The sequence below is a fragment of the Pelmatolapia mariae genome, linkage group LG2 (genome assembly GCF_036321145.2).
Source record: "Pelmatolapia mariae isolate MD_Pm_ZW linkage group LG2, Pm_UMD_F_2, whole genome shotgun sequence".
Classification (NCBI taxonomy): domain Eukaryota; kingdom Metazoa; phylum Chordata; class Actinopteri; order Cichliformes; family Cichlidae; genus Pelmatolapia; species Pelmatolapia mariae.
Window position 1 is genome coordinate 13,942,452 of NC_086228.1, and position 14,857 is coordinate 13,957,308.

Genomic DNA, 14,857 nt, shown 5'->3' on the forward strand with positions numbered 1-14,857 from the left:
GAGTTGCAATCATGGTAGCGTATTCTATAATTGTGTCATTACTAACACAAATAGCTTAATGCTTACTGAAATAACAGGCAAGTGAGCTGACAGGAGTAACAGATGCTGTATTTTCTTAAGGGCCACGTCCTATAATGTAACATGCAGTTTTTGCACTCAGGACATATGCCGCAATTAATCCTTAAACACATCATAAGCTCCTCTGCTGTTCACCAAAGTCAACGAGCCATCTGGAAAACATCCAAAAACAGCAGGACACCCCTCCCAGAAAGACACACATACACATCACGTCACAAAACTAACCCCCAAGAAAATCAGGAAGACAGATTCATGTCAGTTTTCACGAGTGTTTTACATCCTTGTGCACTGTAGAACAATGTTCCCTTTATGTATACAAGCTTCTTCTGCTTACCTATAGAGAGGATGGTGAGGGGACTTTGCTCCTGAAGTTGCCTGTGCCCGATGTCTCAGAGCTCCCACCGTCACACCAGAGAAGACACTGTGAGGTTTATTTGAATTGATCTCCCACTCACTCGTCCCACCACCCACCCAACTCCTCATTATCATTGTTTTATTATCTCAGCATAGGAGTGGTACAGCCTTTTCAAAGAGGCTTTGGTCAACAGATTTCTCTGCAAGACCGAGCCCCTCGTGGTATATTACCCAGATTCAGGCTGTCACTCTTCACGGGGTTCATGGCTCCCTGCCTTTTCTCTCGTGGCCTCTCTCCCCTCGATGATGGAGCAGATAAGCATGTTGCATGCCGAATCACTGAGCTATGGCAAAAAAAAAGCCTTTCTGCTCAATAAGACAGATGTAAATAATTGTTGAAAGCAATATAGGGCCCTGCGTCGTGGAGTCCGCTTGATGTTTTGTTTGGCTGTGAGTGAGGTGGCTCAGTTTCGTTCAGGTCCTGAATTGCCTTTTCAAATGTTTTGTTGAGACTCTGCACAAATGAAAAACTGCACAGACTGAGGCAAAAATACAGAATAACTTACCACCCGAATGATTTGGGAAGGGGTGTAATCTGAGCATGAAGGTGGCTATTTTTAAAAACTGCCAACGCATACATGCATCTAAATGAAAGGAGGAGGGGAAAAAGAGAAACAAAGCACATTTAAATAAATACTTTTTTTATTCTGTTATTGGCTTTTTACAGGTACAAAGCATACAGCATGTTATAGTTTTATCAAAAGTGGAAAATACTGATGTTACATTTGTAACAAATGTAAAAAATAAGTCTTCAATCTTACTTTCCCCGAAAGTAAGAACATACATTTCAGCATATGAAAATATTCATAAAAACACAGCTTAGGTAATTTAAGTTAATAAACAGTACAAAAATGTAGAAACCATACATGTCAAAATAATGAACAGGGACGCCAACATCAAGACAAATGACTCCATGATTGCTCATGAATTTAAAAAAAATGTACACAAGTTCATAGTGTTTTAGTTGGGGTCATGTTTACAGGATTCATACATCATCATCATCATCATCGTTGCCTGAAAACACTTGGCTGGTCTGACAATGTGGTTTTGTGACTAACGACACCCTCACCATCATCCCTCCTGAAAAATCTCCTCTCTTCCTGAACTTGGGCCCAAAAACCAGAATAGTTCTGTCCCGTACTGAAATCCTCAAATGTCTGCAAGGCAGGGGGCTTGATTAAATCTCACTCTTGGAGCGTTTAGCCAGTCGTCTGTAAGAAAACACACCAGGGCAGGCAGAAGGACAGACACAGAGGGATCATAACATCGGTGGGGTCTGCAATACCGTGCGAGCAAAGCAATGTTCATACTTTTACACTGAGGGCTGTGTCCCGTCACCTACAGGTGCAGTTAGATCAAACACAAATGCTTCCTTTTAAGTAAATTAGAAAAATGACCCTAAAAAGACAGAAACTGGGAGATTTCTCTTGCTCTATGGAATTCTCTTCCTGTGAGTTTTTAAATTATCTACCCTCTTATCTCTCCGCTGCGAATGTGACAGAAGGTTCTGGAAAGGAGAAGCAGTATTGGTAATAAAGAACAGAAGTGTTTAATCAAGATAATGTGAATGGAGCTTTGCAGTCACCAAATTGAATTCAGACATGGACTTCTTTCTTCAGTGTCAGTGGATATGTTGTAATGAGGCCTCAGAGAGATGAATGAATGTACAGTCTGAACCTAAAAAGACTGGTAAACCATTCCAAGGTGGCTCGTGATGAAATCTGTTGTTTTACAGGTGCCATTTTTCTGCCTTACTGCATTAAAAGTCGTCTTATTATTTTGAGTTATGCAAAAAACATGAAGTCCAATGTTCTCTGGAAATGTACAGTCTTCTTCTTCTTTTTTTTAATTGGAGAACGACACCATATTGTACAACATTGTAATAAATAGTCTCATACATATTGCTCAGCTTCTCCTTCATTAAGAATGGTCACTGAGCCATCTCCACTGTTCATTTCAATGTCTTTTGCTGCCGCATTTTCGGGAAGCAAGGCTAAGTCCTTGAACACATCTACATAATGTCCAAAGCCAGGGCCCCAGTTCAACAGATTGTCCCAGTTGAAGCCACCGGCTTGCTGACCCAGTTTGTGGGGTAGGGTGTAGTGCTGGTCAGTAGAGGGCATCTGGGCAACGCCAGGCCCTCCTTCTGCCCTCCGACTCGAGTAACGCCTCTGTTTAAGCCTCCCACCGTAGTCCTCATCGTCAGCGTCTGACTCATTGACTTGCGAGAGCTTGGGAACCCGGGAGCTGTAGGACACAGGCTTCTCCCGGTCATACTCCATCTCTGAGCAGGTGAAGGAGTCATGTGAGTCACTTTCTGAAGAGGACTCTGGGGCAGGAATGCCATCAGCGGGGTTACGAACCCTTGACAGCGGCCTGCGGCAGTCCTCCTCTGAACTGGAGCGCCCATGGTCAGCGCTACAGATGCTGGGGTTGCGTGGACGTGGAGTGTTAAGCCGCTCCACTTCCTCGATGGACAGCCCCACAGGAGGCCCCGTCTCCAACGGGATCTGCTCGATCGGCTGCTTCAGCCGACTGCCGGGCCTCGAGGTGTGGCCGTGGCCGGCCATGGTTTGTGGACTCTTGCTGCGCCTCCCCAACCGGGTGGCGTAGTTGAACATGGGTGGCGGTTGGCACATATCATTGTGCAGATCCAGCGGGCTGCCCTCACGACGAGCCAGGTTGAGTTCTCTGGTAGGAGTGTTTCGGTAGAAGGAGGAGGGCTTTGTGAATGGGGCTGGAGAGTGTCTGGAGAGAGGGTTTGGAGTAGGACAGGCTGAGTGGGAATGGCTGAGGGGGGTGGATCTCAGAGCTTGGGTGTACTGAGGCTGGTAGGTGTAGCTTGTTGCTCCGAGAGGTAAGGGAGATTGCCTGGCGAAGCCCAGCGGGCTGTGTCTCTGGATGGAAAACTTGGGCGTGTGACTGCGAAACTGCTTGTAGTGTTGGATGATGTCAGCATCCGAAGGGGCGATACTGCTGGCATTGTCTATATCATAATGTTCAATATCTGCCTCTGGGGCATTGCAGGGGGCACAGGGAGCACTGGGGACCGCCTCGTTGTTGTGAGGAATGTCTGTTTCATCATAGATCAGGTAAGGGTTTTCCCTCTCAATGATGTCTGGTTTGGGGTTCCCTTCCGGTTGCTTCCGTACCGTCATGTCATCTCCATATGGTGGGATGTTATCTGGGTCGTCGAATGCTACATTCTCGCTACCCTTCTTCTTTTTCTTCTTCTTTTTCTCCTTGGGTTTCTTTTCCTTGGGTTCCTTTGGCACTTTGGTCTTGTTGCGGTCCTTGCAATGGTTGCACAGGATCAGGCTGAGCACCACCAAGGCAAGGACAGTGGCACAGCTGCCGACAATAGCTGGCACCGCCCAGATGGGAAGGACCATTGTCTCTGATGTGGGACTGGGGCTGCAGACAAATCCACCATTATTCGCCGTGTTGCACACGGTACCCTGAGGGCACTCGACTCCCAGACAGGCCACCAGGGTCTCGCAAGTCTTGCCTGTGTAGAGCTCGGAGCATACACAAGTGAAACCAGAGTGGGGGTCCGGCACGCAGCTGCCTTGGTTCTGGCAGGGATTAGAGGCACAGTCGCCAGGCGGGACACACTGGTATGTGTACCACTGGTTGACGCACATGAGGCCATCCCAGCATGGATTGCTCTCACACAGGTCGGGACCTCTGCAGCCTATTTTGACGGATGAACTGGTCTTGGTTAAAGTGACGAGGCTGTGCTCTCCCATAAATGGCAGGTTCTCTCTGTTGTACTTCACGTAGGCCAAGCAGCCGTCAAAACCTGTGGACAAAAAGAAGAAAAGAAAGGGCTCAGATAACAAGAAACAGCCAACAGCAGCTAACAGGGACATAACAGTGGCCTGAAGGGGAATTGCTTCTGACTGCCACCAGACCAACTGTTTTTTTCAAAACGTCTGCTGAAGCTGGATTGCTTCCTCATAAATACCAGGAACTGGCAACTATAATAAGAGCTGAAGGAATTTTGTTTAGATGGGTAATTGGTTCAAGCTTAGGATAAAAAGATTTTCATCATGGAAAGCACCTCCTCCAATGAAAAAATAGAAAAATCATATTCTAAAAACTGGCAGAATAAATCACTGGTCAATTTAAGAGAAGAAATATGAAATATTTTCTAACAGAGAATTCATCGTCAGAGGCACTATAGCTTCAAGACATCCATCTGGGTTGGATGAACGTCTCTGTGTCTAATTTAATCTCTTGCTTTGTGTGTTGCCTAACAGTGCTGCCTCACCGGTGCAATTACATTTTTATTGAATTTATCCCAGTGCAGATTAAATCCATTTGTGTCTTTTCATTAGCCCTCAGAAAGCGAGTACACAGCGCTACACAAATGCTCAGATACACACTGAGTTAGGGGGTGGGTTCACAAACAGTCTGCCACAGATCTGCGTGCTGAGAATATGTTTGTTTTGAAATATGCCCCAGTCTTTGTGTAAAAGAGGTTGACAAATCATCCAAATTGCTCATTTTTACCATATTAGTCCATAGTATTAGGTTAGTTTTTCCCTCCCCTGAAACCCTGAAATTTACTGTGCTGCATTACCTCCTCCTGGAAACCCTCTCTTTCACCTTTTCCAAACTGTTCTTAACTCATGCTCGAGGACATCTGATCTGTGATTTAAATCTAAACTAAGAAAAGAGTCTGTGAGGCTTCACAGACAGGCACTCCAAGGCGAAGTCAGATTAAATTATAATTAGTTATTTTGTCCATAAATGATACTCTGATAAAGAAACATTTATTTAACTACTGTAAATTCATAACTTTAAATCTTCGCAGTGTCAAATAGAAATAGATTTCAGGCCAGTTACTCAGAGTCTTGTTGGATCGCCACCAAATATGGTCAGCAATTGAAAGAGCAGACTATTAATTCATATGCAGGAGAAAAAAAATGGGTACTGAATTCATAAAGATTCACGAGCTCACGTGTGCTGTCACATACTTGTGCTATATGTCCATGCACACACCTTTAGTCTGCAGAAAAGCTTTTCATAACATGTAAAAACACTGCTAGATGTGTAATTTATGCTGGGTAAAGAGTAAAATCATTAACATGTGTGTGAAACTATTGTTAAATGTATTCCAGTTGGACCGTCATGTATCTAAAATTTGATTTTCATGACTAAATGTGATGAGTTTCTTTTTTAGAAAAGCCTTTTTAACGAGAAGGAGGAGGAGGAGGAAGAGGAAGCACAGGAGCTGTTCTGACTAAATGCGATTTCTTTAGATACACCAACAGTCTTGTGTCAGGATCTGTAGTGGAATTAAGGAAGGGCAAACTCCCCTCTCTAACTTTTCCCATCAGATTTATCCTGTAATTTGGGGGTTCAACTCTGCAACACTACAGTCACAGTACATTAAAGTGAGCTCTTAGCAGCCAGTTACAAGCAAATCTGGCAAACGGATGGTGGGTTTCACCGTCCCACTCTGCCACCAGTTCTGCAGCGTCAAGTCGTAGCAACAGTTTGTAGTGTAGTTTTCTAACAGTGGCAGCAGTATGTGTTGTTTAACTAGTGATTATAGGCAGCAAACCCTGTATATTGATAATAAAACGTATATGGAAGAAAACTTATTATATGTCTTCCATTTTTAACCTTGTTGGTTTACAGCAACTATTTATTCTATATAGATAATATATATGTTACATATAGCCTCTCTACTTCTTAGTCCACTAACTTTGGCTAGTTAAGCTATATTGATTGCTCTCAACATGTAGAGAGCAAATAATACTATGTGTGAGTGACTACTGTTAACCAAAACCTTCTGTTACAAGGAACAACATGCTTTCTCTCGATCAACTTCTGGTAATCATCTTGGTCCTTTTCAAACCCTTGAATTCTGAAGTTATTTTAGGTGTCTGGTCGCAGACAGGGTATGTCATTGTGAAGAAAAAGTTTTATTTTGCACGGAGCTTTTTTCCAAAACTTTCAGTTTTCCTGCCAATTCCAACTAAATTCTGAAATTAAATAGCGGAAAATCACAGCAACATTTTATATTGTAAGGTAAAGACCTTACAAGAATAGAGAGAAAGCCCCTTGGTGACAGTGGGAAGGAAAAACTCCCTTTTACGAGGAAAAAACCTCAGACAAAAACAAGCTCAGGGGTGGGCGGCCATCTGCTGAGACTTGGTTGTGGGTGAGGGGAGGGAGACAGGACAAAAAGCATACTGTGGAAAAGGGCCAGAGAAGAATAATAACTAATGATTAAATGCAAGTAAGTGAAGAAGAAATGCTCAGTGCATCATGGGAAGCTCCCAGCATCCTAAGTCTATTGCAGCATAACTAAGGAACTAAGGAAGACCTGTTCCAGCCTTAACTATAAGCTTTACCAAAAGGAAAATGTTTTAAGCTTAATCTTAATCTTAGAGAGTGTCTGTCTCCCAAATCCAAACTGAAAGCTGGTAAAGATTAGATGCAGGAAAATGTACACCCCACTGGCTGCCTGTCCGTCAGAGGATAGACTTTAAAGTTCTGATGCTGGTCTATAAAGCTCTGAATGGTTTAGGACCAAAATACATCAGTGACCTCCTGACCCAGTGTGAACCTTCCAGATCCCTCAGGTCATCTGGATCCGGTTTTTTATCAGTTCCCAGAGTCAGAACCAGACACGGAGAAGCTGCATTCAGCTTTTATGCTCCATATATCTGGAACAAACTCCCAGAAAGCCTCAGATCAGCTGAAACACTCAGTTTATTTAAATCCAGGTTGAAGACTCACCTATTCTCAGCTGCATTTGAATAAAACACCAAATCCACACTTTTAAGCTTAAATTTCAAAACTTACATTTTAACTACTGATTTTATCTACTGTTTTTTTTTTTTTAAATCAATTTCAAATCATGCTTTTTATTTGTTTTTGTTTTTTAATGTGTCTGTAAAGCACTTTGAATCACCTTGTTGTTGAATTGTGCTATATAAATAAACTTGCCTTGCCCAAATGCCCATATGTCCATCATTTTTACTCTTCCCCCCAATCAATGACAGGTAACAGCTACACTGTCCAGGCTTACCTGCTCCAGTTTTCTGTTGAGCTGGCCCCGGACCAATCCCACCAAGCGAAAAGGTTAAAACGCTGAGACCTCCAAAATCCTGTGTGGGATGTTGGATGACCCTGGGTTGACCGTTGTCCACCTGGAGCACAGTGGCTGAGCCGTTCTTGACCAGCTGTAGCGTGTGCCACTGGCCGTCTGAAACCACTGCATCTACCACGGTGCGCTCCACCTTCCCCGCAACGCCGGCGTCTGAGATGTAGTGGATGTTGCCGTTCCTCAACTGAGAGAAGCAAATTTTAGATTTTAGTTATTCGGTCACAGCTCAGATGATCTTAAACCGGATCTAGCTGGCTTTGGTAAAAACATGCGTATAAACAGTATATAAAAGACATTAACAATCATGTGAATCTGCAAACAGCCATTATTTCTGATGTCAAGCATACAATAAAAATATTCTTTGAGGAAAGTCTAGATAAACAATGGTTAAAACTGCAGTTTTTTAGATTAATGCAATAAGTTATCGTGTCAGCATCAATCATGACCGATGAGAGGAAGTCTTGTCTCAGTCCCCACAAAACTACCACCGCAGTGCTTTCAGACTCTGGTCGGAGATCGAAAACAAAAATGCAGCTGGATGCTCATTCAATAAATCTTTCTCCCACTGGGACACACTGCAGTCAATCATGTTCTCACAACTTGTGTGTGTAGCTACAGTCACTCAGCCAGAAGATGATCAGAAGCTCGAGCACGACAAATTTAGAGAAAGCGCACATATTCCAACGGCCACAATAGAAGGCTCTTTACTGAAGAGGGACGACGATTGTGCTTTAAAAAGAAATTAATCAAGCTCGCTTTGGCACGCACAGCAAATTTGTGGCTTACACTGTGTATGGTAATCTCATGTGTTCTCCCAACTTCGATGGAAAAGTAATCCTGCCCACCTCCCCCAAAATCAGCAGTGATAAGTCGCTTCCGGAAGAATTGATTTAAAAAGGGAAAAGTGGAAGTCTCCCCAGCCAAAGAATACTAAGAGCTCTCAAGCTGGAAAACCAATCAAGGAGTTTATCTATTAAACATCTTGTTTTTCATTTCTCAGTTTATATAGTTCTCTCTCAACATATGTACACCCACAGTATGTATTCCCCTACTGCTCTTTTGTTTTTAGGTTTCAAAGCACTTATAATACTTTTCTGGACTATTTAGGAAGCCGCAGTGGTGATTTGATGAGCACCAGAAGCCGTTCAGTGGCGGAAAACAAAATCATAAGAGACAAAGCCCGATGCTGAAGTGGGACCGGGTTGATGGTGCTGAGACTGCAGGGTGTCTACATGGAAATTGAAGAGAATGAATGACCGCTCAGGCTTCTTTGGGCAGCTGCCCAGGATCAGGCAAAGGGAGGAGGGTGTATTGAACAGGACGAGAAGAGAGAAAAGACAGACTGGAGTAGGAAAGTGGGCGAGAAAGACGGGGTAGATTTCCTAGAGTGAAAGTGGAACGTAGAGAAATATATATTACCTAGACATGTTTAGGATACAAATGTTCAAGGTGTCTTAACAGTGTATCAGGAGCTGTGGCATAAAACTGTTACTGATGCAAGATACTGCCTGAAGGTCTACAGCTCTGTCATACCAAAAGAAGCTGGTACGTAGGTGCTTAAAATATCATCTACATAGTAACTTCATAGATAATATATGAAACATCAAAGACAGAAGCTTCATTTTACTAGACCTGAGTTGATCCGGGGCTTTAATTTTTAATGATCAGCCTCCGTTTCTAAACATAGCTACTTATTTACTGTTCAAAAAAACAGGATTTGGAAAGCTTTTATTGTGAAATTTACTCTTCATTGCCAACTCATTAAACTCACACACAAGGCAACCTTCTTCACCTTAACAGTAGTGTAGTTGCTGCTCTCTTGCACATGCAGCAGAGTGCCGGTCTTGCTGCGTGTCCTGAACTTGACCTCCAAGTTGCTGGGACCCATGGGGTCAGAGGTCATTCCCTGCAGAGACCGTCTCAGCAAGATGTCACGTTTTGGGCCCTGCTTCAGGGTGTAGTCCAGGCGGCCAGTGCCATCCAGAGACAGAGCGGTGTCGGCTGTCATGTCTGTGTGAGAAAGACAGAAAATATCTTGTGACTTCACACGAGTTTCGCAGGCGGCTTTTAAACTTCCACTTCCACTCTGCTCCTGGCGGACGGTCAGGTGCAAATGATTTTCCTAATCCGACTGCCATAACCACGAATCGGTCCTTCCATTCTTACCAGCGATTACTGATATCTTCCCATAACATCATCGAGTCAGTTTTCAGAACAGCCCGTGTATCGCTGAGCAAGATAATAATTTCTAATAGAGATTAAGTAGGAAAATAACTGAAATGAAAACTGCAAGCCATCTCATTATTACTTAGTGGGAAAGCACGTGAATTTTGTGTGCATATGAACTATAAACCTGAGGCATTGCTAATTGCATCATTTCATTTCAAGAAGCAACAAGCCTTTTGGCATATTTCATTATTACTGTAATGAATATGAGCCCTCTTGCTAATACACTATTAAAAGATTAGTATGTTATCCAGGATAAATAGCCATATGAATGTTAATAAAACACTGATGTGATATTATTTCATAAAAGCAGTGTATTTATGAGGATATTTGTATATTTTGGAAAAAGGAAAAAAGGCTCAAAAGTCACTTTTAAGTTTTCTATTTAAATTGTGCTTAGAAATAGGAGCACAGATGAAAATGAAACAGAATTTTAACAGATTCTAAGATTTATCAACAGTCACTGATGACTCTGTGACTCAGAAAAATTGGTGTTGGTGAGTTTTCTTACTGTCAGAGACTGACTGCAAGTAGTTGCAGTGACCAATTCCTGCCGAGAGATTGAGCCTGCAACACCCTCAACATCTGTACGAGCACAGCTGGACAGGTGTGGGAGGCAACCTGTGTCTAGACAACTGTAGTCTGACTTTAACTACATTCCATCTGAGACAACTGCCGTCTAATTTACTTATCCAGACAGATTCCCAACACGTTGCAATCAGTCTCAGTCAGTCTGTGCTAATGGGTGCAACTTCTCTGCGATGGGTCTCTTTGCAACAGGGGACTCAACTCAGCTGTGGTTGTATTCTGGTTATAGTCTGAAATAAGAGCAATGTTGCTGAACACCTATGTGATTTTGTAGCAAAGTCACCATTCTGCAGTAACTATGTCACTATTTGTAAGATTTTGACCCTGAATGTAAGCAGTTATTGTGAAAGTAGATGGGATTTTTCTTGCTAATTTATCACAGTTAATTGGCATATTATCTCAAAAAATTTCCACAAGGTTGCAAAATTGCATTTTCATTGTACCAAATCACAATCATTTTGATTGTGCCGCAAACTCCAACCACTGTTTTCTCTAATAGGACTGTAGCACAAGTCTTTCGTGCCACTTATTATCTGAGGATGAACGTTTCTGTCCCACATTCACAGGGTTTAAAAATGTAAATCTTTACGCAGTCTGTTCTTTAAATGAAATTAACCAGAGCCCTAGAGTCTATATGACATATTTTATTCACTGCATGTCTTGTTGTTGTTTATTTTTTTCATTTTCTCTTTCCAGGAAACAATACATATGGCACTATGAAAGCCTAGCTCCATGTGTGCTAGAAGAAAATGTCTCTCATCCTTTTTTTCGTGCCAGTAAGCAAACCAGCAGATTTCCCACAAAATCAAACCTGATGGCAAACAGGGAAAAGCTCGCAGTAATGATCTTGTTTGTTTCCAGTAACAATATCAAAGTCTTTGAAAAAAATCTGGTAATAATTACCGGTAACACCGCAAAACACAAAGTTGCACCTTACACAGTAGCTATAAGTTTCTGTCAGTTCTCATGTGTCTCAAAGGGTTTTCTGCATTTTTTTAGGTCTCTGATGCGAGTCTAATTTTTCTCCTATAAAGTACACAAATGCTTTGAAATGAAGCTCAGAACCCACCGATGTGGTCTATATTAAGCTACATGGTGCAGTATGATGACTCAGGAGGGATAATTCATAAATAATCATGGCAGAATATTCCTAAGTAAGTGCAAACTCAGCAAAAAGAGAGACTTCAAAGACATATACTTACATTTCTCACAGAATTTGCCAGTGAAGCCATCCACACACTGGCATTGTTGCCAAGACCAGTGGTCCACACAGGTGCCCCCATGTCTGCAGGAGCTGGTGGTGCAGGCTCCTTCCAGTCTCGGACATCTACGGACACAATGACACACAAACTGACAATCAGACAGTGAATTTGACAAGTCAGCCACACAGCCAAAAGGCGGGGGGTCCGCGGAAAAAGGAAACTCCAAAAACAGGAGCAGATGAGCTGTGATTTCTCTTCCCGTGCGGCAATACAAAAAACCCCATAAAGAACCTCAGAGAATTAGCATATTAAAAGATCTGTCCTCGCTTCGCTATTCACGAGGAAGAGAGTGAAGAAAAAAATTCTCTGGAATTCTGCAATTGGTTTCCCCCGTCAAAAATCTGCCATTTGTACTTAAAAAAAAAGAAGACATCTTTTTAAAAACTCCCAGAGGGTTTGAAAGTGTGAACAGATGTCCCACAGCGAGAGTCAAGGAGGTTAGAGAAGACGGACAGATGGGAAGAAGAAAAAGGAGATGGAGAGAGGCTGGGAGCGGGAGTAAAGGGGGAGAGGTTGGGATGCGGACCTGTCAAGGATGCCATGCGATGCCAGCGCCTGACTGGGCTCCAGCGGGCGGCCGTTGACGGCAAACTCCATGATGCAGCCGACAAAGTCGTGGGTGGCGACCTGACCGCGCCGATGAAGGATGGGTTCTATTGACCTGACGCCTCCCACAGAGAGCCTGTTGGGCTGCACATCGAGGATCCTACAAACACGCACACAGATAGATGAACAGGAGTGCACAAAGACTTAAAATGGATCACGACAGAAAGGAACATATGAGCAGAAATCCAAAAGCTCAAAAATGCATTCAAGTATTCAAAAGTATGCGAGCACACACACAGACACGCACATTTTCACAAGCTTACACAGAAAAACACCGTGGGTCAGCGAGTTTCACAACAATATGGTCCCAAGACCCTTGCAAAATAAACCTTTGCTGATCTCTGTGGCCTTTCCTCATCTGCCAAATCTGTCTCTCACGCATACACACATATACAATACGCACACACACAGCGAAAAACACACAGAAAAACATGCACGGTCTCAAGTTTTCGCCCCACAGGGCCTGGCTCTGTGCAGCAACACTGGTCATCCAGTAATTTAATGACGGTTTACATCATATATCACATATTTGCAACAGATGACTTCATTCTGACTTTGAGTCATTTGTGTAGAAATATGTAAGAGAAAGGCATTTTAAGCAATTTGCATACAACAGAAGACTTAGACAGTAACACAGGAGTAAAGGTCACAATGCTTTGTATAATTCTACAGCATTAAGGAATTTTCCCTATAATAAAAAGAATTAAAGGTCAACACTTTAACCAGAATAGCCATAAAAATTTAGAAAAAAATATAGAAATATTTGTTTGAACAAAAGTAAAGTTTCATTCTTTGCTCTCTTACGTGATTAGCACTTAATAGAATTGGAAGCATCACTGTGAAACTAAAGGTTGAACCTCTGCAATTAATCTCTAAAGTACTGCTTAAAGAAAAACAGTTAAGGCAAGACAAAAATATAAATTGCTGCTTACTGTTACGAAGCTTCCTAACAAAGTTCACTTTGTTCTTATTAATCATCTTGTGGGTCATTTAACTCACAAAATGTCTAAATTAAGCAAAGGGAAATAAACCATGCTAAGTTTATCCTGAGAAATGGCAGCTGAAACGTACGCTGTTTTCTCATTTTTAGACGTAAACTTTGACAAGTGTATTGAGAATGTCAGAGGAATACAGTCGAGACCTTGGATGTTGCGTTAGATGTCTTCTCAGTCCTCGAAATACACAGTTTGGTTTACACGAGTGCCTGAGTAGAGCCTCAAGGACACACTTGGACATTAAATGGAATTTGTACTAAGGAGGTGGCAGAGTAATGAGTCTCCTACGGTAACCTCTAGAAAAGTTGAAAAGTTCAAGGATACAGAACATCTGTACAAGCTGCTGCACATACAGCAACATTTTAAAGCCATAAAATGTTGGAAAACACGGATCGTCATCCATTGACGAGAAGGACAATATGTGGTTAATTAAACCTCTTGATTATGTAGTGTTGATTCACTGCAGAGTGCAACGCAACAGCTGTAAAATATTAGACAAGTATGCTCACACCAGGTATACAAAACCTTTTGGTTATGTATGACTTTCCATTATTTTTACAGTTGTGAAAAATTATTCATCAAGTTTTCCAGTCCTCAGAAGTGAAACTGTCAACAGCGCTTTCCCATTCACAGTTTCTACGGATCATAGAAACAGCTGTTCAGCGTACAGGGCAATACATGCATATATGTGTTTTTGTGTGCGTGTGCTGCTTTCTTACCAGTCAGTGTGCACTGCCACGTTGCTCACAGCACAGTAGCCTGGTTCCTGGTCATCACCACACAGGTCCACGGTCAGGGATGCAGCCTGCATGATGACAAGAACACACATACTGCTGTCACGTGTGATTCTCTTTAAGAGAAACAGCTGTGAAGCTACACTGACTCACACAATTATTGTTCAGGGAGGAAATTACATTTAAGTAAAAAAATGTTTCTGGAAGAGTGTGGTTGACATAAACACCAACAACATGTGTCACTCACTGTTATTTGTGGTGGGGGTGGGCCATAAAACACTCAGTCAATATCAGTCTATCAGTCACTTTTTCTTTTTTAAGAGTGTTTTTCCAGAATGTGGAAACCCCCCCTTTTCATTTGGGGCTTAAACACAGGATGCATTTCAAATTGTTTTTTAGCAAATGTATCTACACTCCTTTTGTTAGTGGTCAGTTTAAAGACAGGTCAATGTAAAAAAGGGACACATGCTAAAAATACGCTCAAAATAGGGCACCAGTGGTAAACCATTTTCTTTGCAGGTTAAATAAAATATTTGAGTAACTAAACTAATTTTATGTTATTAATGGAGCAATTCAATATATTTTGGACTATATCTTCATTAAAACAAAACAAAAAAAAGTCTACAACATGTGAAAAATTGAGCTAAAATCTGCATTTCCTCAAATGGCCACTTGGGAATGGTTCCAAAAGCAGGTAACTCCCATAGAAAGGATAAAACATGACTGTAGCTTCTGGACTGGAGCCATCTTAAGGCTCATACTCATGAGTTTTTTGTCCAACAGAAACCAGAAATGGAGGTTTACTTTTGTCACCATGCAGGCTATGAT

The 14,857-nt window shown here is 42.2% G+C and overlaps 1 protein-coding gene across 1 annotated transcript in view; it reads right to left on the reverse strand.

The window, feature by feature from the left end:
* Positions 1-1,145: 1,145 nt before the first annotated feature.
* Positions 1,146-14,857, reverse strand: part of fat4 (FAT atypical cadherin 4) — a 100,330-nt gene continuing 86,618 nt past the window's right edge. The window contains exons 12-17 of the mRNA XM_063493417.1: positions 14,015-14,100; positions 12,221-12,400; positions 11,635-11,759; positions 9,411-9,628; positions 7,541-7,802; positions 1,146-4,294 (exon numbers count right to left, since the gene is read on the reverse strand). Of these exons, the coding sequence (XP_063349487.1) occupies positions 2,385-4,294; positions 7,541-7,802; positions 9,411-9,628; positions 11,635-11,759; positions 12,221-12,400; positions 14,015-14,100 (2,781 nt within the window). The 3' untranslated portion in view covers positions 1,146-2,384. The remainder of the gene's footprint in view (positions 4,295-7,540; positions 7,803-9,410; positions 9,629-11,634; positions 11,760-12,220; positions 12,401-14,014; positions 14,101-14,857) is intronic.